This window comes from Aulonocara sp. 'chitande type north' Nkhata Bay, linkage group LG7, assembly GCF_057382095.1.
Source record: "Aulonocara sp. 'chitande type north' Nkhata Bay isolate Kocher_YH1m ecotype deep benthic linkage group LG7, A_spYH_male_GT1.1, whole genome shotgun sequence".
Classification (NCBI taxonomy): Eukaryota; Metazoa; Chordata; class Actinopteri; order Cichliformes; family Cichlidae; genus Aulonocara; species Aulonocara sp. 'chitande type north' Nkhata Bay.
In genome coordinates, this window is record NC_141350.1 from 30,599,203 (window position 1) to 30,622,888 (window position 23,686).

Consider the following 23,686-nt stretch of genomic DNA (forward strand, 5'->3'; position numbering starts at 1 on the left):
GTTTAAAACAAACAAGAAAAGACCATAGACCAATAAATAAATATTATAAAGTAAGTCGTGAAAACAAACAATAAATTTAACTTACAACAAGCTAAAAAAAGACACTACAAGATAAAAAAGAAAAAGCCAGATGGGACTCAACGTGAAACTTAATTTAAAGCAAAGGTAAACGAAGTGAGTTTGAAGACAGGATTTAAAAGAATCTCCAGCACAAATATGGAGTTTCAGGTTATTCCAGAGTCTCAGGGCTTCAACTCGAGACCTCAGCAGTCAGAGGAACTTTAGCTGCTTTAAATCTAGAAACCTGAACAGAGGTAGAGTCGGTGTAAACCTGCTAAAACCGCAGTGATGTGATCATGTTTCTAACACCTGTTAAAAGATGAGCAGCAGTATTTTGGACAAACTACAGATGAGTTTTCAAGACACACCTGTAGAGAATTACAGGCATGAATGAGGTTTTTCATGGAGGACGATAGGATTTCTAAAATTATAGAAGCTGAAAAACTTCTATTTCCAATAAAACACAAAATTTTTAAAGTGGAAGAAAAATCTACCAGCATGATCAGACCTTCCTCTGTTTGTGAAAAAAAAATCAAATCAAAAGTGTCCTTTTAGTAAACTTTAAAAAATAAAACCACACAGCAGCTTTAAAAGGAGATAAATTATTCACTGTGACGTCTCTTTGGGGTCAGCAGGAGTCACAGGTTAAATGCTGTGGATGCTTCCAGCTTCAGGCTCAATGATCCGCTCTCGTTGTGGTTGCTTTGTGCTTCCTGCTAACATGTTTTTCTTTGTCTGCTCACGGTTTGTAACTGCATGACAACCTGTGTTTGTTTCCTCCTCCTTGCTCTCCTTTGCTGTAGGCTACACCTGATTTTCAGGAGACTCGGCCTCGAAATTATGTTCTTTCTGCCAGTGCATCAGCGGTAAGAGAAACGAGCAGCACCGCAGAGCTCATGGCTCACATGACAATCAAGAAACTGCATTTTTAACATGTCATATGCAAACAACTCCATAAGAAGCTAACAGCAGCATCTTTAAGTCTGACTGGCAGCTGAAGCTGTTAACACAGGCTTGTTTAACAACCGGGTTTCCATTTACCATCAACCTGTTTATGTATTTTCTTTGGTTTTACTTATTATCAAAAATTTAGTTTTTCTTTCTTTTTATATTAAAATATACTAATTTCATGGCAATCACAAATGAACAAAGTGAACCAGAAGTGAGGACAGTGGGGGAAAAACAGCCGTATGATTTTTCTAAAAAAAAAAACCCAAAATGCAACAATTTCTGCATATGTTGGAAATATATGAAAATGGATTTTTAATTGTATTTTTATTTATTTTCTTTTTGAGAAAGCAACCTAACTAGTCAAATAAACAAAAATAACCTGAGGTGAGGAAAGTGAGCCGTCATTAAAAAAACAGCCATTCTGTCACATTAAATATGAATTTATAATTAATGACTCATCAGGTTACACAAAGGTTACATTGACAAACAGAAAAAAGCCAAATGAAATCAATTGTATCCATAATGTAGGTGCAGAAACGTAAAAGTCTGATTTACTCTCTTAGTTTTAAATTATTATTATTATCATTATTGTTATTAATGATAATGATAATAACAACAATGAAACAAGCCTTGTTCTGATGGAGGTTTCTTCCTATTAAAAGGGAGTTTTTCCTTCCCACTCTCGCCAAAGTGTTGCTCATGGTGGGTGATCTGATTGTTGGGGTTTCTCCGTATTAATGTGTCTTTAATTTACAGTGTAAAGAACGTCAAGGCCGCTGTTATTGTGGTGAAATAAAACGGAAATGAACTATCACTCCCCTGATACTAGTACTGCTACTGTTATTAGTGCTGCTACTGCTTCTGCTACCAGTCTTGCTATCAATATGATTTCAGCTACTGTAAAATAGAATTTCCCAATAATGGGCAGAAATACTATTTATTATTCTTTTTTATTATTATTATTTATGTATTCTTTTTTTTTTTTTGCTTGCTTGAGAAAAGGAAACCCAATAAGCTAAAGGTTTTGTGTTTCACTGCTTCAGTTTTTTTTAATGGTTCTCAGATGTATTAAAAAACTGTTCAAATCAAAATGTAGTTTTGCCACAGCTGTATTAGCGAACACTGCAGGCTGCTGCTGTCACTAACAATTTGCTGCTTAAATGAAAGTTAAATAAACAGAAAAGGGGAAAAAAATCTAATTTCATTACCAGGATCTCAGATTTTTAATCTGAGCAGCATTTTTCTGCAAATCGCACTCAAAAAGTTTTTTTTTTTTTTTTAGACTGAAACGCACACGTGACAGCTTTTTAATCCAGTGAGATCCTGACCTGTTGTTTTTAGAGGACAACACAAGAGTTTATTTCTTTACTTCTGCTGGAACATTTATAATTTCAAAGAAAGCTCAGGGATGAACAATAGGAAGGTATAAAAATGAAAACACAACACAGCATGTAATCTAAACCTGGCCGTGTCTTCTCAGAAGAAAAGCTGTTTACAGAAGTCTGTGAGCACAGATGAGGAACACAAAGATCTGAAAGTGAGATTTGTTTTATCTCAGCTGAACCCATCAGGGCTCTGGAGTTTACACTTCACTGGCTCCTTTATTTTGTGCTAACACCTAGAAAATAAAAAGTTGTCAGATTGCAGATTTCACAGCATGAGTGATCTTTCAGGGCTGTGTTTTGAATGTTTAGTCAAGCATGTCGTGTTAGCCATGAGATAACCGTGTTTGTGCATGACGTGTTACAGATGACACAAGCATGTTTGAGCATGGTTATTATTGTTTAGTTTTGGCTCTGATGCTTTTTAAATGAGGCCTTGTTGAAGTTTATTGTATGTCCATGTGAAATAAAACAAAAACGGCAGCTTCAGCTCAAACAGAAACACCGCTCAGCAGAACCTGGAAGAAGCATGGACTTTTATTTTGAAAAATCACTGTAATTCATTGGAGTCATAAGTTCTTAATTATTTTTATGATCAAATCACATTCCCCGATAAATACAGTCCCTGGGATCCTTGTCACTTTATATTCAACTATCTTGTATTTGTAACCTGCCTGATTTTTATGGCTTCACTTACGATCGTGGCTCAAGAGTTGGGAGTTCGCCTTGTAATCGGAAGGTTGCCGGTTCGAGCCCCGGCTTGGACAGTCTTGGTTGTTGTGTCCTTGGGCAAGACACTTCACCCGTTGCCTACTGGTGGTGGTCAGAGGGCCCGGTGGCGCCAGTGTCCGGCAGCCTCGCCTCTGTCAGTGCGCCCCAGGGTGGCTGTGGCTACAATGTAGCTTGCCATCACCACTGGGTGGATGACTGGATATGTAAAGTGCTTTGGGTCCTTAGGGACTAGTGAAGCGCTATACAAATACAGGCCATTTACCATTTATTTTACCATAAAATTAAAATATCCTTAAAGAGCCTCTGTGCAAAGCCTCAGTTCATGCTCAGTCTGAAACAAGCCTTTTTAGCTCCTCCCCCTTTCAGAGGGCTTTCTTCTGATTTAAGCAGAAGTGGTTGGAGCTTCAAATACCTGGTTTAGAGTCGACTGAAACCTGAGGTTATACCTTCATGTTGTTATTTATTGGCCGTGTTTAATATTAGTGCTGGAAATGTGACAGGAAATAATCTGTTATGTTATTTCAGACAGTTACAGTGTTTATGCAGCGTATGATTTTTTATTTATTTTTGATTTTTTGACCCCCTCTGTGGTTTCATTAAACCAGCTGCAGAGCGGCTGGGAGAGCTGGGACGTGGAGCCCGACCCGGTCGTGTCAGAGCAGAGGAAGGTTGGACACGTGGAGAGACTAGAAGTCCCGTGTTTGTTTAGTAGTTTGGGTAGAAAAGACATGTTTTTTAGGGTGTTTCATGGTTATTTCCCCCCCTGTTTAGAATTCACAGTTGTTTTGTTCCCTCCCTTTGTTATTTTTAGAGCGCACAGAACACAGAGATAAACTAGGCATCGGTTAGGACACTCTCAGAAGATCAGATTTTAGGAAATTCACTGATTACTTTTGCAGATTGAATCAGCAAACTAGACCAAAGAGATGTCACACAGTTTCCACTGGAGACTTTTCTGGTAAATTTGGGAAATAAATTAACTTTATAAAAATCTGTGAAGCTGGAGAAATGCAATAAATTGTATTCTTTGTGTGACACAAGATAGGAAGGACCGTACCTTTTATTCACAAAAAGAGCCTCAAGGTTACCGTTTCATTCATCCCAAATGGACAGGGGAATTTTTTATTTTAATGTTAATAACATTATAACAGACATGCAGTGTTTTAAAAAAAATATATCATAGCCTCTTTAAATTTTTCACATTCAGACCAACACGTTGTTCAAAATGTTTTACAAATAAAAATCTGTGTGGCCTGCGTATGTATTCAGGCCCCTTTACTCTAACAGCCCTAAATAAAAGAGGTCGTCTAATAAATAAACAGAGTCCAGAGTATGTCCTTTAATCTCAGTCTAAATACAGAACACGGTTCTGTGACAGCCTCAGAGGAACATTAGAGAACAAACTGCATCGTGAAGACCAAAGAACTCACAATTTTTCACATAAACTAGTATAAACCTGCACACAGGGATACACATCTACATTTAGGATGGTTAAACATGAAGTATCTGTCCATAAAGTCTTTTCAAAGCGAAAGATGCTCCCTCCCTGCTACAATACTGCATGTTTACCACCGGGGGGCGCAGCTCCACACTAGTTCCTCCAGTCTTCAGCATCTGCAGAATGCAGAGTAAAGGTCGTGTGAAGTTCAGCAGCAGCTGCAAGAGGCGCGTCATCGCTGTGTTTACAGTGCATTTGAGGTCATGCTTTCCCTTTACTCAGCATCTCCTGTAACTCAGGTTCACTCAATGAAATGATGCGTTTGAGTCTTAATTATAAACATTAGCACAGTTTATATCGCATGCTGTCGTCATAGCCCGGGTAGAAGGGCATGAATTTGGGATCATTTCACAGGGAGACCAGATCCCAACGAACCAAAAAGTGTTTGTAAAGCAAAGTGTGTAAAGGTCGCTAATACAGGGTTTGGCATTACTAACACAAACAAAAAACTGCTTTTATTTGATTTAAATGTTTCCTTTCTGTAGTGGAATTGTTCAGCAGCGGGGTTTCCCCTGTGATTTCTGCTTTCAATGCAAACAACAAAAAGCAATTTGTTGTTTCTCATTTGGAAGGTGACTCACACGATTTTATCCTTTCCCTTTGTAATCCATCTCACTTCTCCCACAGCACAGGATAACCCCACCCACCAGTCTTATTTACAAACGGAGATTCCTGCCTTGGCATCTTTTTATAGCTCTGTGTGCTGGATGATGAAACTTGAGCATTATTTTCCAACATGGGAACATTTAAAACCTGCAAAAATCCTCAGAGTCCCACTGCGTCTCGCTAAGTAACTGAAATAAATTTTTGTTTTGGTATGTAATGCAATGTAATGCAGGCTCGACCCCAAGTAAAAGATGGGATGTTCTGAGAAGATAGAAGTTAAAGTTAAGTGGGCTAAATAAACTTAATTAAAGTATACTTTTCTTCCATAGTTTGTGCCTAAAAATTGCCAATAAAAATTACTTTAAATCCACCTTAAATCTACCCTGATGGCTGCTTTCCCCCTTCCCTGTGTGAAACTAAAGCCCTAATGTAGATTTAGTTGTGTCTACCAAGATAATCTGCTCTTCCTGACTTTTTCTTTCTTTCTGTCCTTGCCACACTCGTCTCAGCTGCTCAGTGAGGAAGTGGACAAAGTGAGTACCGTCACCAGCAGGAAGCGCTCTCTAGATTTAAAGCATGACTCGTGTTGTCAGCTTTCTTCCTTCCTCTCGTCTTGTTTTCCAGGCAGAACACGAGCTTCGCGTAGCCCAGACGGAGTTCGATCGCCAGGCTGAGGTCACCAGGCTGCTGCTTGAAGGCATCAGCAGCACACATGTGAGTCACCGCAGGCCAGTCACCCCACTGGGCTCCTGTTAAAGGCCTGGCGGTGTAAATCACTTCAATGTTTTTGTCAAAATATTGCAGATGAACACATGGGAACCAAATCATGTTATTCTCACGGTGATCTTAAATTGGTTTTAAATAAGCTTGAAATGAAATGCATGAAGGCAGACAGCTTTTAGGTGCCAGATAAAGCTTTGTTGATGTTTACACATGTTTACACATCAACGAAGCTGGCAGGCTTTAGAAAACTTTTGAACTGTCTGGATTTTTATCCAGTCGATGGTGCTGAGAAACTTTTATGTGAGCCCACCCTTCAGGCGGAGAGGTTTGTGTGGGAGTTTGGGAGCATTTCAGTGGCCTGACGTCATCTTTGTCTGTGTGTTTATATTGTAATATATGTGTTTATTTTTAATAAAAGTACACACACACACACACACACACACACACACACACACACACACACACACTTGTTTTCATATCTTGGTGTGGACATCTAATTGACATAATGCTTTCTCTAGCCACTTACCCTAACCCTTAGCATAAACCTGATCATAAACTAACTGTAACCCTGAAACTAAAACCACATTTTGAGCCTCAAAAATGCCTTCAAATTCGTGCGGACGGGCATTTTGTCCCCACAAGTATTGTGGCATGCCAATTTTCACAAAGACTTCTAAACCAGTACACACACATACACACCCTCTCACTAACACAAACACACTCACACCTCATTGTTTCCAGACGACCAGCTTGTAGATATGTCTCAGTATTACAGTATGAGTGGAAACATACGAAACACATCGGTGGTAACAATGTTTCAGTATCATCACAGCTTCATCTCTCAGGTGTGCGACACTCATTAAGCATAATTTAAAATGCCGGCTGACTGCTTGATAAGACACTCACTGAAAAAAAAGCTGTTGCACAGTTAACGTCTACGGGTTCACCGCTGTTTTGCACAGACGACAGGGAAACACAAGCGATATTTTTCCCAGCATGCCCTTCCAACATAACCATTTTCCTTTTGAACCATTACCAGTTTATGCAGTATACATTTTCCTTATAATCAAAAGTTAAAAAAAAGAAAAAAGAGCCGTGACTAAAACACACAGGGGGACTCTTTTAATGTGTCCATCCTACTGTAATGCTGTGAATATAAGCATCCTGTGGAATATTATCAGGCCGCCATGATTAAAGCATTTTTGTGCCTTTAATCATGGCACAAAGCTGGGCAGTAAATGGTGACTGTACAGCTTTGATTCTACTGTTTGACTGTCAGTGGTCATTTCTAGAGCTAAATATTTCAGTCCCATCTTCATCCATGAGTGGGAAAACTGGCTGTAAAAGGTGCATGATGATTTATAAAATCTTTGGTGTCCTTCACTCCTGTTGAGTAAATCATCTCCTTTCTTTTCCCACCAGCTCAACCACCTGCGCTGTTTGCAGGACTTCGCTGAAGCTCAGGCCACATACTACGCTCAGTGTCATCACTACATGCAGGACCTTCAGCGGGAGCTCAACAGGTCGGCATTTATTTGCAGAGACTGCTAGGACTCCCACTGACCGTAATATTTCTTGAATCAGAAACATTTTTACCTTTTCTTGAATTGTTTAAGTTATGGGGAAAGATCAGAGTTAGTCACATCATAAAATACTGAAAATGACCACATAGTCTGGGTCTGGTTATGTGCAGCTGGGAGTTGGTGCAGTCTCTCAAGGACCCATGATATAGTCACAGAGGTTTTCACACCATCTACAAGCAGAAAACAGGTACACAGTCACTCTGCCTTAAACACTGAGATTTCTCCTGGGTACCTGAATAATGTTAGCAATAAAAAAACATCCAGAGAAACATCCAGACTCAAAGAGATACCCAAAACTAGTCCAGTCCTTACTGACCTCAGGGTCATCCAAAATGCTGCTACTTACAGGAACTAAAGATATTAGTAGAAAGGGATGGTCCCCAAACTCTTCCCACAAAGCTGGGAGCATGAACTTCTCCAAGATATCTTGGTGTGCTGAAGCATCATGAATTCCTTTCACTGAAACTAACCAACTCCTGAAAAACAACCCTCCACCATAATCCAACAAACTTTACACTTGGCACAGTAAAGTCAGACAAGTACTGTTCTCCTCTCAAACGCCAAACCCTGACTTGCCCATCGGATTGCCAGATGGAGACGTGTGATTCATCACTCCCAGTGTTGGGAAGGTTACTTTTAAAATGTATTCCATTACAGAATACAGAATACATGCCCCAGAATGTATTCTGTAACGTATTCCGTTACGTTACTTAATGACAGTAACATATTCTGAATACTTTGGATTACTTAATATATTATCATGCTTTTTACAACAACGTGAATGTACTATTGCTGTGTGATTTATTACTGTTACTGAAGGTCCGCGACTCCGAACTGTAGTAAAGGGACCTCTGACTAATACGGCGGGGTCCCTGTCGGCTCGTAGCCGAAAAATAGCTTAACTTTGTTGTGTGGGTCAACTTTTCTTGCGAAAGACAGAGAGAGGCGTTGAAAGGCTGCTCCAACGGAACTTATTGTTTTCGGAGGAAAACAGGAACACGGTGTACAGTCGAGTCTTAATAGCTTACTTACAGCTGGGCTCGTCAGGCACTCTTCTTGGCTGCAGTGGTTATTATTATATTTACATGCTTCCAGCTCCCGTTTTTCCTCGATGACAACTCATACCTTTCCACTCCCCTTTTTCTACCTCCTCGTGCTCACAGACACATAACGTGTATGGCAGTCCATTCTCCCTGCAACACGGACTACACTGCCCATGATGCTACATTCTTTAGAGCTATGCTTGTAGCGTTCTGCCTGTTAGCTTAGCACAACAACAACAACAACGAAAAGGCGCTCTCTCACCCAGGAAACACACAGTCGCAGAGAGAGAGCGTCGCCCTGTAACCATGGCAACCGTAACGCTGCCGCCTGGAACAAAGAGCGTAGCTGTCAAACAAAACCGAAACAGTCCTGACCCGCGACAAAATGAAACAGGAAAGTACCGCAGTGTAATCCATTTATTTCAACAAAGTAACTGTATTCTGAATACCACCTTTTTAAACGGTAACTGTAACAGAATACAGTTACTCATATTTTGTATTTTAAATACGTAACGGCGGTACATGTATTACGTTACTCCCCAACACTGATCACTCCAGAGAACACATCTGCACACAGAACAGTGAACACTTTGGTAATGGAAGGGTTGGATACAGCTGGTCACCATGGAAACCAATTCAATAAAGTTCTCTATGCACTGCCCTGGAGCTAATTAGTGATGGGGTTTCTAGCTCTTTTTAGAGAACCGTCTGTTTCGGCTCCGAACTGACTCTTCAGGTTGTTTTGTTGCTTTAATTAATTTATTATTAACAATAATATTTAATTATTTACAAAAGGAATTACTAATGTAAAAAAAAGAAGTGGTTTTATTTATATATGTTTATATATAAATATATGCGGTGGCCAATAGCGACTTTCCTTACTGAGGAATTGGCAACACTGGCTCTAAGAGCCATTTCGTTCGCGACCGACACATCACTAGAGCTAATCTGAGGGGCACATGAAGCTTGGACGTGCACTCTATGTGCCTCAGCACCCATTGACCTACCACTTCATGGCAGAGTTGCTGTCATTTCCACTTTGTTATAATACCACTAACAGCTGACTGTGGAATATTTAGTATTCAGGAAATTTCAAAGCTGGACTTGTTGCACTGGTGAGCTCCTATCATAGTACCACGCTGGAATTCACTGAGCTTCTGTGAGCGACCCATTCATTGACAAATGTTTGTAGAAGCAGTCTACATGCCTTGATGTTTGATTCTATACACCTGTGGACATGGAAGTGATTGAAACACCTGAACGCAATCATTTGGATGACTGAGTAAAAACCTTTGGCAATACAGTGTAGCTTAAAGACCTCAAAATAGCTACTATTTAAACTAAGCACTTTACTCTTCACCTACTTGTAGTAACTTGAGCTAACCTGCATCATCCTTTAGTAATGTCACTCTTTGCCTGTTCAGTCTAATGTCAAAAAGAGTCAAAAGTGGTCCAAATTATTTCCACTGCAGTGAAATGACTTTGGCTGATGTCTCGGGTGTTGGAATAAAATCCTGGCATCCATGGCTACGTCCACACGTACACGGGTATTTTTGAAAACGGAGATTTTCCGTTTTCGTTTTAAAAAATAATCCCGTCCACACGTAAAGGCAGAAATGAAGAAAAACGCTGCTATGAACATGCCAAAGCAACAGGTGGCGATATATTCCTAACCTGTAGAAATGTTGACCAATCAGAAGTCTAGAAGCCTTGGTGGGAAAAAGTAAACAAAGCTGGGGCATAGAAGCAGAACCGAGTCGTATGTGTGGAGGGACAGTAACTGTGTGTATATGTAAGCATTTAAACACTGCAGAGAGTAGAATTAACAGTAACAGTATTGTAGAAATTCATTTCACCGAAACAATAACGTGGCGCACAGTGTGACGTCAAAAAAGGCGCACACCTTTGACGCTGCGTTTTCTCCATTTTTCTAGTCCACACATAAATGCAAAAACTGAGTTTTCAAAAATATCCACCCTGGCCGGAGTTTTTAAAAATCTCCGTTTTCAGTGACCAAAAACGCCGTTTACGTGTGGACGAAAGGTGCAAACGCATAGAAAAATCTGCATTTTCAAAAATACCCGGGTACGTGTGGATGTAGCCCATGACAGGGAGGCTGATTTATGAAGCTGGACCCGTCATTGGCCAGAATCTGGAGGCGTTTGTGTCAGTGAAGGTCAGAGGTCACTGAACACACCGCTCTCCGTTTGTTCCCACTGATGTGAAAATGTAAATAAAAGAGCCATGCAGTGTTTTGGAAATCATTAAATGCCAGTATCTGATTAAAAATAAGAGATCATCAAATGACATTAAAATGGAGTGTTTACGTTTGTAAAACGTTTTGAAATATGCCATACTGAGCCAAAAAAACAGAAAGACGTTCCCTCAAGACCAAGTTGGAAAGACTTGATTCATAGTAATCTTGAGATCTGGTTCAAATCTGAAAACTAATACTTGTTGGTTTCAGTATTCAGACAGCATGTGAGAGAGATACTCCCATACAGCTTATGACAAAATTTAATCCGAAGTGATTGATGGCCCTAATCACGACCTTTTGACCTCCCCCCTCCCCCCCGGAAGTGTGTAATGAGCGTGACGAATCGCATCCGGAGAAGGGGGGGTGAACCCCGGAAGCGCGCCATCTGTTGCTAAGCGTGACGAATTGCATCCTGAGAAGGGAGGGGGAAACCTCCGGAAGCGCGCCATCTGTTGCTAAGCGTGTCGAATTGCATCCTGAGAAGGGAGGGGGGAAACTTCCGGAAGAGCGCCATCTGTTGTTGGGAAAAAAAGTTTTTAGTGGGAGGGAGTGCAGCAGGGGAGGAGAATAAAAAAGCAGAGAGGTGGAGTCCGTCACAATTTCTAAGGCACAGACGCAAGATGGATTTCCTTCTGCAGCCCAGCAGCGTTCCTGTGTCCGATGAGATCTGCTCTCCCAAAGAAGAAGGCTTTGAATATGACATATTCAAATACAGCATATTTACTATGGAAGGCCTCGATCCGGACCTTATGACCCTACCGGAAATACTCCGGAAGTGTCTAGTCATTTTCAGACCTGATGCGTCATGTTCCCTAAGCACAGCGGTGATGCAGCAGCTGATTCTGTGCTGTATAGAGAGACAGAGCGGCAGCTAGTTTTCCGCAAACTCATAGTCTGAATTCTGTTTCAATATTATGACAATTTTCTCTGTTTTTTTTTTTTACAATAGCGGGTGTAATTTTACTTTCTTAAGCTGCACCGGCGTTTGTAATGGAAATAAAGAGTGACTTCCTGTAGAGATTTCAATAGTATTTTATTTTCCTATAATACAGACGCTGTAAAAAACCTTTAAGATACACCATAGCTTGTGATGAAAAGAAGAACTTTCTATCCGTTTGTAACCTACAGGCTGCCTATGTGTAAAAAACGAATAAATATCCCTTAGTGAATACTACTTTTCCTTTTGAGAGACTAAAAAACAAACCATAATTGCAGCGACAGGCGATCTTGTTACACACACACACACACACACACACACACACACACACACACACACACACACACACACACACACACACACACACCGCGGGTCAAGGAGGAGTTTTTTCCTTCATTACTTTTACAATGGGTTTTCTCAATAGATAGAAAATGATGACATTGAGGAGTCAACAGCCGATATTATCGTTGCTTGTAACCCGGTAAATAATTTCGTACATCTCCTCCCCTAAAATAAGCCTTAGCGGAAAAAACAGCTCATATTCGAATAAGTTTATTCCCCTCTGTGGGAAAGAGTTTTTTTCTCAGAGTCAACCATGAGGCGAGTTTTGTCAACAGCAAGAACAACTGTTGCCCATAAAGTAAAACAAATATCCGCCTCTAAGTCGTATTTTACCGTTGCAGAATGTGGAAAACAGACAGCCCTCACAGGAGGCACCATAGTTAAAATATTTAAATTTCAACTAAATTTGTAGTAATGATCGGATTTCCTCACTTATCTACACCACACTCCTTGTCCTTGATTTCTTATCGTTTCTTATCGTTCCTCTGTCCCTTAATAGAAACCACATATATAGAAACTATCCTCCCTTTCAGTTGTCTTTTGCACTTCCATATCGCAAAGCAGTTACTGTAGGTTATTTTCTGCTTATGCATTAATGTAATTAATTAACTTATTTATCCTTAAGTAAGGTAATGACTTGAGTTCTAATGCTTTTTGTCTCTTGAGTTAGCTGTCAATGTGGGATTTTTTTCCCCTTTTGTCCAGTTAAAGCTGCCTTTCATTCTTCAACACAGCTTAAACTCTAATAGGTAAGCTTTCTTGTAATTTCTTAGTTCTGCAGGCTTCTTGAAAGACATCCGAGACTCTTCTTTGGATGCTGGCTGCCTTTTGTTTTGTTTTCTGTCAAGATGATCCCACACTGCTTCGATTATCTTGAGGTTCGAACCCTGGAGAGATCAATCCATGACTGATGCGTTGTTTCATCCAGGCATACTTTGACTACATTGGCAGTATGTTTGCGATCATTGTCGTACTGAAAAATGAAGTTGAAGCCAATCAGACACTACGTGGTATTACATGGTCGATCAAAATCTGGTGGAACTTTTCTACATTCATAATTTGATTAATTTGGATAAGAGCTCCAACAACACTGGCTGAAATCCAGCCTCAAAGCACGGTAGAGTATCCACGCTGTGTTAAAGACGGCTATAGACATTCACTGTTGTATCTCTCTTCGGACCTCTTCCATGCATATTTCAAATTTGGATTCATTACTCCATAAGACATATTACAGCTGATTTCTTTTTCCAGTCAATTTCTTGTGTAATTTGGCACACCTCAGCCTTATTTTTCTCTGTTCCTTAAGAATGGCTTATTAACAGCCACCCTTCCAACTCAGATAACTTTTGATGAGGTTTCATGAAATGTTTACAGCACTTGAGTTACTCGCCACGGCCATCCTAAATGCTAAAAACACTAAACTTTAATTCTAAATTACGTAATTAACGTTAACCAGAAAAAACAAGCCAAAGTCGAAATGTTGCTGAGCTGACCTGTGGTATGCTATGTCTTCTAAAGCACGTATAATGTAAACAGAACTGGTCTTTGCACAGAAGCCTGTGGAGCTTCATAATTAACCTCAGTGTGTGAAGAGGACTCTCCATTTAATAATAGCTGTAATAAAATGTTCTGGCCGACGGTGTTAAACGCTGCACTTGGGTCTAGCAGGGAAGATTTCAACTTTTCAATATGAATGAAGGCTGAAAACTGATTAGATTAATGTCTGATGATCTTTTCTGTGCTTCTTCAAGTTTGTAACACCAAACATATTAAAGGATGATGTAAGGCTCACAGGAAGAGTTTAATTAGACACACATTTACTATTTTTCTTTATACTCTTTCTTTCTTGACATGTTTAATATGATTACTATCAGAGGAGAAAATGAACCTTGTGTAGTCTAAAAACTTTTTTATTTAATCAAACTGTAATGTTGTTGAACTCTGACGGACGTGTCTTTTAATCTTGTCAACAAATCCTTAATCATCTAAATCTGCCATTTATCATCTAGTAAAATGTTCCCTCTGCTTCTGTTGCACATCTCCCCCGACACTCTCTGCTTCACCTGTCCTGTGCAGCTGGTTCAACCCCTGCCTGCCTCCTTAAACTGGGGTGTTTAAATCTCTTTACCTCTGTTGTGAACTTCACACAAAGTTTGTGGTAACAAAATCAAACTGACGAGGATCTCGTTTGAAAAACACACACACTCACGAGACAAAATAAAAACAGACTGCTCAAAGCAAAAGCAGAGCCCTCACAGCTGGTAGTACAAACACAGTGACAACATGCGTATTAGATACCCTCAGTGCCAAAAGCATAAATATGAAAAAAATGTGATCACCAAGAATATCCTAAAAATGGCATTGAGGTGCGTGTTACAGTAAAGAAAAAAAAAAAAAAAAAGTAGCCAAATTTTCATCGGAAAATGTTGAATTTTAGTAAAAACAATGCTCTGTAGTTTGATACTGTCGTTACAGACAAAGCAGATGTTTAAAGCCTTTGGACGCACATTTGAAATGCACTCATTCTCCTTATCAGCTGGAAACATTAAAGCCGTAAAATGACTTTTTCAAACGGATAAAAACTATTGAACAGCAGCAATGTTGAGCCTGTTCCAAAATTTGAATGTACATGTGTTGAAGGTGCGGGTCTTGTTGAATTATTAAACATACTTTCTTTAATTTTTCGAGCCACAAAAACAACAACTTTTAATTTCTTCTGCTTGAGTCTCGGCCTCGGGTAGCTCTACTTATCATTGCTCAGTCAGTTGTCTGTTTGCGCTACTTTTTCAAGGAGCAGCGGATTATTGGTAAGGGTGACTTTATGTGTTTAGCTACTTAAGTGGAAGTACTGTGGATAGTTTTACCTTACATACATAAGGCTGACAGTACAGCTTCTGAGGTAACTGTTTACAAAATGTTATATTCTATCCACAAATTCTTTGCAATTTTACATTGATAAACATTATCCTTAACACATTTGGCCCACATAAAGTACTATGGCCATCACACTGTCATTTAGAATTGTTTAAATAACTCGTGTCTTAAGTCCTTCCATCAAACAGAAAAAAAAAAAAGTCGCATGGTTCACTTTATATTTCTAACATTTTGTGATATAAAGTCGTTCATAACAAACTGAAAGGCCGGGAGTTTAAAATGCAAACCGATGGAAGCAGAAGTAGAAGACTATAATGTCTCAGAGCACACGGTGTCTATTAATGTGTAGACATGTATAAATAAGAGCTTAATAAAGATGCTTAATTTCTTAAGAAATAAACAGGTGGAGTGATCTTTATCAAAAGTGGATGTTGCATCTGTGGCTAAACCACTGTACCCAAAAAAAACTTTAAAAATCTACTGTGTGTGAGGCTGTGTAAGTAAAGCTTGCCCTTCACACCTGCGTGTAATAAACCATTTGTTGGGGGTTGTGGATTTGGCACCTCAGCATTGTGAAAGTGGGGAAACATGTTTCTGGCTGTGCATAAGATTCCTCCTTACAACTTAGAATCTCAGTTCTAAATGAAATTCAGATTTTTTTTAAGTATGGCTAATGTATTATTTGACTTCTAAGGCACACACACACACACACACACACACACACACACACACACACACACACACACACACACACACACACACACACACACACACACACACACACACACACAAGAACAACACAGAGAAGAAGAAGAGGGGGTCGTTTTACTACACATCATAAAAACGCAATCATTCATCTTCCAACTGTATCTTTCTGTTCTGGCTTTAGAATCATAGGTTGTTTACTGAGCCGTACTTTGGGAGTCATACTGTTGTGATACTGGGGAGAAAAGGGTAAGGTTTGATAGACTAAACCCTTACACACACACACACACACACACATAACTTGAAAAACCTAAAGAGTGTGTGAGACTGCTAGCTGTGTTGTTCAGCATTAAACTCATCTACAAATGTGTTAGTAAAGAGCGACTTGTACTTCTGTCCCATTAAGCAACGGTTTAACAAATTTCACTGCAAACTATAAAAGGAATCTGGATTTATATAGAACATAGTAGTGATGGATTAAGTGCAGGAAACACTAGTATAAGGTGTCTATTGAACAAATCTCCTTCAGCGTTCAAAATGACCAAAGTGAGGCCTACAGGCGTTTTCTCTCGATTGGTTGTGTTCAGGGAAAAAGCAGCTAAATACACTGAGACTGCTCCACATTGTTAGTGAGTTAACTCTGGATATCTGTAGGTTTTGTCAAACTTGGAGTGAACAAAAGCAGAAAAACAGTAAAAGATGCAGACAGTGAAAGTCTGGTTTATTTCATGAACACAATGAAACATTTTACAGTCCACAGAGCAAAGTAGCATACATGATAAATAGATACACATAACATGAGAAGTAAAACTCGTCGTCTTACCACATGTTATATTCTGTAAACTTAAAATAACCACAGAAATTAGAGTTTAGTGTTTTAAAGTCATTATTAAAAACATGAGTCAACATTACTGAAGTGACGCTTTAACGATGCGTCTTATCACCGTGTTTATGATGATAAAACATGTTCTCTCGTTAGTAGTTGTCTGCGCTGTCACTTGTCATGAAAATGTCCAGAGCCAGGGTTCCTCTTTAATCACCATTGATCATTAATAGGGTCACAAAAGATTTGTCACATTATCCCCATAAACAAAATGCTTTTATAGAAATCATTGTGATACAAATATTTAGATTCTTGATTCACAATGTGCACGAACTCAAAATCTTTAGAGGTTCATATTTATAAAGTATCGCAAATAATACATTTATACCATTGTATGAGCTACACTTCTTGTAAAAAACTGATTGAAAAAAGCTCCTGTCGTGACCTTCCTTCTGTGAGGACACACACACACACACACAGAGAGAGAGAGAGAGGGGGAAGATCATTAGGATTGGAGGCGTTTTTGGATTTTCACTTATTGTTGGCTTTACAGTCACATAAAATTCATTCCAATTTTTTTGCCTTTGCTTCAATTAAGGTGTTTCTTTAAATCTACAGCAGCTTCCTTTTCAAAAAGTTTACTGACATAGTAAGGAAGTAGCTAGGGAACTCAGTAAGTATGAGCAACAACAGCTTAGGGACTGTTTCTACAATAAAGAGGAATTCATCATCATCTGCAGTTCATCAAAAAAAAAAAAAAAAAAAACAACAATTCAGCAGATCCTCAAAGTATGGATACAATCTGTTTTCAGCTGTAGAGGTACGCTTCATGTACTTATCAACATGCAGTTTAGAGGCTTGCATTAGAGTGCTTTGGTACTTGGGCCTCTTTTATTTAGCACGGTTATACCATTGTGTATTTAGCTATATAAATATGCTCAAGAGTCTATTGTATGTTTGTCATGCAATTAAAAATTCAAAAATATAATTTTTAAATCAGTAACTTTGCAAATTTAGCGCGGACCCTCACCCCTCCCTCCGGCTCCCACGGCCCCGCTGTCACCGTAAGACTCATACTCTTCCCCCACGTATGCTGCTATTTCCCCGCGCCCCAATAATTCTTGTCCTGTTTCTGTTGCAGCCTCCCACAGTCCCGTTTTCGGCGTTCCTGCGCGACTCATCTCCCGGTCCTTGGTTTCTCGAGTTTCACGCGTGTTTTCCTTCTACCCTCCCGGGACACCTTCAGTTAAAATAAAGTTTATTTTCTCGTACTCCTGTGTGTGTTGGCTCTGCTTCTGGGTCCAGCTTGTGCGCTGAACTTCGGTTCATGACACTAATAGTTTTAAATAGAGCACCACAAACAACAGGTATTCCTTTAGAAATAAACTTTTCTTGTGTTACTTCTAAAAACTACAGATTCTTAACTCTGCAACAGTTAGACAGAGTTGGTTACAGTTAGGCCCTGAACAGTCAGCAAAACAAGTCATAAAACAATAAAAGAGGCTCCCTTATCAAGAGCATCCCAGCACTGTAGTTCCATTACAATCAGTTTCCTTTATTTTATCTTATCATGTCAGAGGCCAACTGAAACCAAGTCCACCTATATAAAAACACCCCATCAGACACACAGTAGTTTCCTCAGCACTTCACAACTGCCGCAAGGTATAGCGTTTTAACTTTTTATTTTTTCGGATCCCAGACACAGCGGTGTGAGGTAGTTAGCACACAGTTTGGACGTGTAGAAAACATTGCTTGTTTGGAACACATCAGCAGAGAGGTAGAGTTCATAGCTGTTCATAAGAGTTTAATTTAATCAAACCTCATTTTACGGATCTAAGTGGCTCCTCATCACTAGCCAATTCACCATTTTATTTAAATATCTGAATTTTCGGAATGAGGATCCAAGCGGGACACAAAGGCTGCTTTAACGCACCAGAATGCAAATATAAATAAAAGCCTGACTATCCTGAGAGCCTAGCTGCAGCAAGACCTTTCTTTCACACGGATTCCTGGATGTGCGTCGGATCCGACTTTGCTACCCACACAGAGCGTTTCTGACAGTCGGGCGCTGCTTATACAATAGAGAAAAGCAACAATACACCGTGTTTCTCTGCTCCAAGGTAAGGATGTCTGTTATACCCAGCGCATAAATGTCTCTGTGTTAACGCTGATTATTCAAACCCTGTTGAAAATGTGACACATTTGTTATCCAAAAACATTTCCTCTAAATTTGCAAAGTTACTGATTTAAAAATTATATTTTTGAATTTTTAATTGCATGACAAACATACAATAGACTCTTGAGCATATTTATATAGCTAAATACACAATGGTATAACCGTGCTAAATAAAAGAGGCCCAAGTACCAAAGCACTCTAATGCAAGCCTCTAAACTGCATGTTGATAAGTACATGAAGCGTACCTCTACAGCTGAAAACAGATTGTATCCATACTTTGAGGATCTGCTGAATTGTTGTTTTTTTTTTTTTTTTTTTTGATGAACTGCAGATGATGATGAATTCCTCTTTATTGTAGAAACAGTCCCTAAGCTGTTGTTGCTCATACTTACTGAGTTCCCTAGCTACTTCCTTACTATGTCAGTAAACTTTTTGAAAAGGAAGCTGCTGTAGATTTAAAGAAACACCTTAATTGAAGCAAAGGCAAAAAAATTGGAATGAATTTTATGTGACTGTAAAGCCAACAATAAGTGAAAATCCAAAAACGCCTCCAATCCTAATGATCTTCCCCCTCTCTCTCTCTCTCTGTGTGTGTGTGTGTGTGTCCTCACAGAAGGAAGGTCACGACAGGAGCTTTTTTCAATCAGTTTTTTACAAGAAGTGTAGCTCATACAATGGTATAAATGTATTATTTGCGATACTTTATAAATATGAACCTCTAAAGATTTTGAGTTCGTGCACATTGTGAATCAAGAATCTAAATATTTGTATCACAATGATTTCTATAAAAGCATTTTGTTTATGGGGATAATGTGACAAATCTTTTGTGACCCTATTAATGATCAATGGTGATTAAAGAGGAACCCTGGCTCTGGACATTTTCATGACAAGTGACAGCGCTGACATCTACTAACGAGAGAACATGTTTTATCATCATAAACACGGTGATAAGACGCATCGTTAAAGCGTCACTTCAGTAATGTTGACTCATGTTTTTAATAGATGACTTAAAACACTAAACTCTAATTTCTGTGGTTATTTTAAGTTTACAGAATATAACATGTGGTAAGACGACGAGTTTTACTTCTCATGTTATGTGTATCTATTTATCATGTATGCTACTTTGCTCTGTGGACTGTAAAATGTTTCATTGTGTTCATGAAATAAACCAGACTTTCACTGTCTGCATCTTTTACTGTTTTTCTGCTTTTGTTCACTCCAAGTTTGACAAAACCTACAGATATCCAGAGTTAACTCACTAACAATGGGGAGCAGTCTCAGTGTATTTAGCTGCTTTTTCCCTGAACACAACCAACCGAGAGAAACGCCTGTAGGCCTCACTTTGGTCATTTTGAACGCTGAAGGAGATTTGTTCAATAGACACCTTATACTAGTGTTTCCTGCACTTAATCCATCACTACTATGTTCTATATAAATCCAGATTCCTTTTATAGTTTGCAGTGAAATTTGTTAAACCGTTGCTTAATGGGACAGAAGTACAAGTCGCTCTTTACTAACACATTTGTAGATGAGTTTAATGCTGAACAACACAGCTAGCAGTCTCACACACTCTTTAGGTTTTTCAAGTTATGTGTGTGTGTGTGTGTGTGTGTAAGGGTTTAGTCTATCAAACCTTACCCTTTTCTCCCCAGTATCACAACAGTATGACTCCCAAAGTACGGCTCAGTAAACAACCTATGATTCTAAAGCCAGAACAGAAAGATACAGTTGGAAGATGAATGATTGCGTTTTTATGATGTGTAGTAAAACGACCCCCTCTTCTTCTTCTCTGTGTTGTTCTTGTGTGTGTGTGTGTGTGTGTGTGTGTGTGTGTGTGTGTGTGTGTGTGTGTGTGTGTGTGTGTGTGTGTGTGTGTGTGCGCCTTAGAAGTCAAATAATACATTAGCCATACTTAAAAAAACATCTGAATTTCATTTGGAACTGAGATTCTAAGTTGTAAGGAGGAATCTTATGCACAGCCAGAAACATGTTTCCCCACTTTCACAATGCTGAGGTGCCAAATCCACAACCCCCAACAAATGGTTTATTACACGCAGGTGTGAAGGGCAAGCTTTACTTACACAGCCTCACACACAGTAGATTTTTAAAGTTTTTTTTGGGTACAGTGGTTTAGCCACAGATGCAACATCCACTTTTGATAAAGATCACTCCACCTGTTTATTTCTTAAGAAATTAAGCATCTTTATTAAGCTCTTATTTATACATGTCTACACATTAATAGACACCGTGTGCTCTGAGACATTATAGTCTTCTACTTCTGCTTCCATCGGTTTGCATTTTAAACTCCCAGCCTTTCAGTTTGTTATGAACGACTTTATATCACAAAATGTTAGAAATATAAAGTGAACCATGCGACTTTTTTTTTTTTCTGTTTGATGGAAGGACTTAAGACACGAGTTATTTAAACAATTCTAAATGACAGTGTGATGGCCATAGTACTTTATGTGGGCCAAATGTGTTAAGGATAATGTTTATCAATGTAAAATTGCAAAGAATTTGTGGATAGAATATAACATTTTGTAAACAGTTACCTCAGAAGCTGTACTGTCAGCCTTATGTATGTAAGGTAAAACTATCCACAGTACTTCCACTTAAGTAGCTAAACACATAAAGTCACCCTTACCAATAATCCGCTGCTCCTTGAAAAAGTAGCGCAAACAGACAACTGACTGAGCAATGATAAGTAGAGCTACCCGAGGCCGAGACTCAAGCAGAAGAAATTAAAAGTTGTTGTTTTTGTGGCTCGAAAAATTAAAGAAAGTATGTTTAATAATTCAACAAGACCCGCACCTTCAACACATGTACATTCAAATTTTGGAACAGGCTCAACATTGCTGCTGTTCAATAGTTTTTATCCGTTTGAAAAAGTCATTTTACGGCTTTAATGTTTCCAGCTGATAAGGAGAATGAGTGCATTTCAAATGTGCGTCCAAAGGCTTTAAACATCTGCTTTGTCTGTAACGACAGTATCAAACTACAGAGCATTGTTTTTACTAAAATTCAACATTTTCCGATGAAAATTTGGCTACTTTTTTTTTTTTTTTTTCTTTACTGTAACACGCACCTCAATGCCATTTTTAGGATATTCTTGGTGATCACATTTTTTTCATATTTATGCTTTTGGCACTGAGGGTATCTAATACGCATGTTGTCGCTGTGTTTGTACTACCAGCTGTGAGGGCTCTGCTTTTGCTTTGAGCAGTCTGTTTTTATTTTGTCTCGTGAGTGTGTGTGTTTTTCAAACGAGATCCTCGTCAGTTTGATTTTGTTACCACAAACTTTGTGTGAAGTTCACAACAGAGGTAAAGAGATTTAAACACCCCAGTTTAAGGAGGCAGGCAGGGGTTGAACCAGCTGCACAGGACAGGTGAAGCAGAGAGTGTCGGGGGAGATGTGCAACAGAAGCAGAGGGAACATTTTACAAGATGATAAATGGCAGATTTAGATGATTAAGGATTTGTTGACAAGATTAAAAGACACGTCCGTCAGAGTTCAACAACATTACAGTTTGATTAAATAAAAAAGTTTTTAGACTACACAAGGTTCATTTTCTCCTCTGATAGTAATCATATTAAACATGTCAAGAAAGAAAGAGTATAAAGAAAATAGTAAATGTGTGTCTAATTAAACTCTTCCTGTGAGCCTTACATCATCCTTTAATATGTTTGGTGTTACAAACTTGAAGAAGCACAGAAAAGATCATCAGACATTAATCTAATCAGTTTTCAGCCTTCATTCATATTGAAAAGTTGAAATCTTCCCTGCTAGACCCAAGTGCAGCGTTTAACACCATCGGCCAGAACATTTTATTACAGCTATTATTAAATGGAGAGTCCTCTTCACACACTGAGGTTAATTATGAAGCTCCACAGGCTTCTGTGCAAAGACCAGTTCTGTTTACATTATACGTGCTTTAGAAGACATAGCATACCACAGGTCAGCTCAGCAACATTTCGACTTTGGCTTGTTTTTTCTGGTTAACGTTAATTACGTAATTTAGAATTAAAGTTTAGTGTTTTTAGCATTTAGGATGGCCGTGGCGAGTAACTCAAGTGCTGTAAACATTTCATGAAACCTCATCAAAAGTTATCTGAGTTGGAAGGGTGGCTGTTAATAAGCCATTCTTAAGGAAGGAGAACAGAGAAAAATAAGGCTGAGGTGTGCCAAATTACACAAGAAATTGACTGGAAAAAGAAATCAGCTGTAATATGTCTTATGGAGTAATGAATCCAAATTTGAAATATGCATGGAAGAGGTCCGAAGAGAGATACAACAGTGAATGTCTATAGCCGTCTTTAACACAGCGTGGATACTCTACCGTGCTTTGAGGCTGGATTTCAGCCAGTGTTGTTGGAGCTCTTATCCAAATTAATCAAATTATGAATGTAGAAAAGTTCCACCAGATTTTGATCGACCATGTAATACCACGTAGTGTCTGATTGGCTTCAACTTCATTTTTCAGTACGACAATGATCGCAAACATACTGCCAATGTAGTCAAAGTATGCCTGGATGAAACAACGCATCAGTCATGGATTGATCTCTCCAGGGTTCGAACCTCAAGATAATCGAAGCAGTGTGGGATCATCTTGACAGAAAACAAAACAAAAGGCAGCCAGCATCCAAAGAAGAGTCTCGGATGTCTTTCAAGAAGCCTGCAGAACTAAGAAATTACAAGAAAGCTTACCTATTAGAGTTTAAGCTGTGTTGAAGAATGAAAGGCAGCTTTAACTGGACAAAAGGGGAAAAAAATCCCACATTGACAGCTAACTCAAGAGACAAAAAGCATTAGAACTCAAGTCATTACCTTACTTAAGGATAAATAAGTTAATTAATTACATTAATGCATAAGCAGAAAATAACCTACAGTAACTGCTTTGCGATATGGAAGTGCAAAAGACAACTGAAAGGGAGGATAGTTTCTATATATGTGGTTTCTATTAAGGGACAGAGGAACGATAAGAAATCAAGGAC

At 39.0% G+C, this 23,686-nt stretch overlaps 1 protein-coding gene across 8 annotated transcripts in view; it reads left to right on the forward strand.

Annotated features, from left to right (window-relative positions):
- Positions 1-23,686, forward strand: part of sh3glb2b (SH3-domain GRB2-like endophilin B2b) — a 99,604-nt gene that overhangs the window by 11,895 nt on the left and 64,023 nt on the right. For 2 of the 8 annotated variants that reach the window (XM_086299989.1, XM_086299990.1), the window contains 5 exons: positions 864-926; positions 3,731-3,793; positions 5,739-5,762; positions 5,854-5,943; positions 7,375-7,475. In XM_086299989.1, the coding sequence (XP_086156115.1) occupies positions 864-926; positions 3,731-3,793; positions 5,739-5,762; positions 5,854-5,943; positions 7,375-7,475 (341 nt within the window). Of the gene's footprint in view, positions 1-863; positions 927-3,730; positions 3,794-5,738; positions 5,763-5,853; positions 5,944-7,374; positions 7,476-17,657; positions 17,925-23,686 lie in introns of those variants that run through there. The other 6 variants (XM_086299991.1, XM_086299992.1, XM_086299994.1 and 3 more) reach the window with 4 other exon arrangements.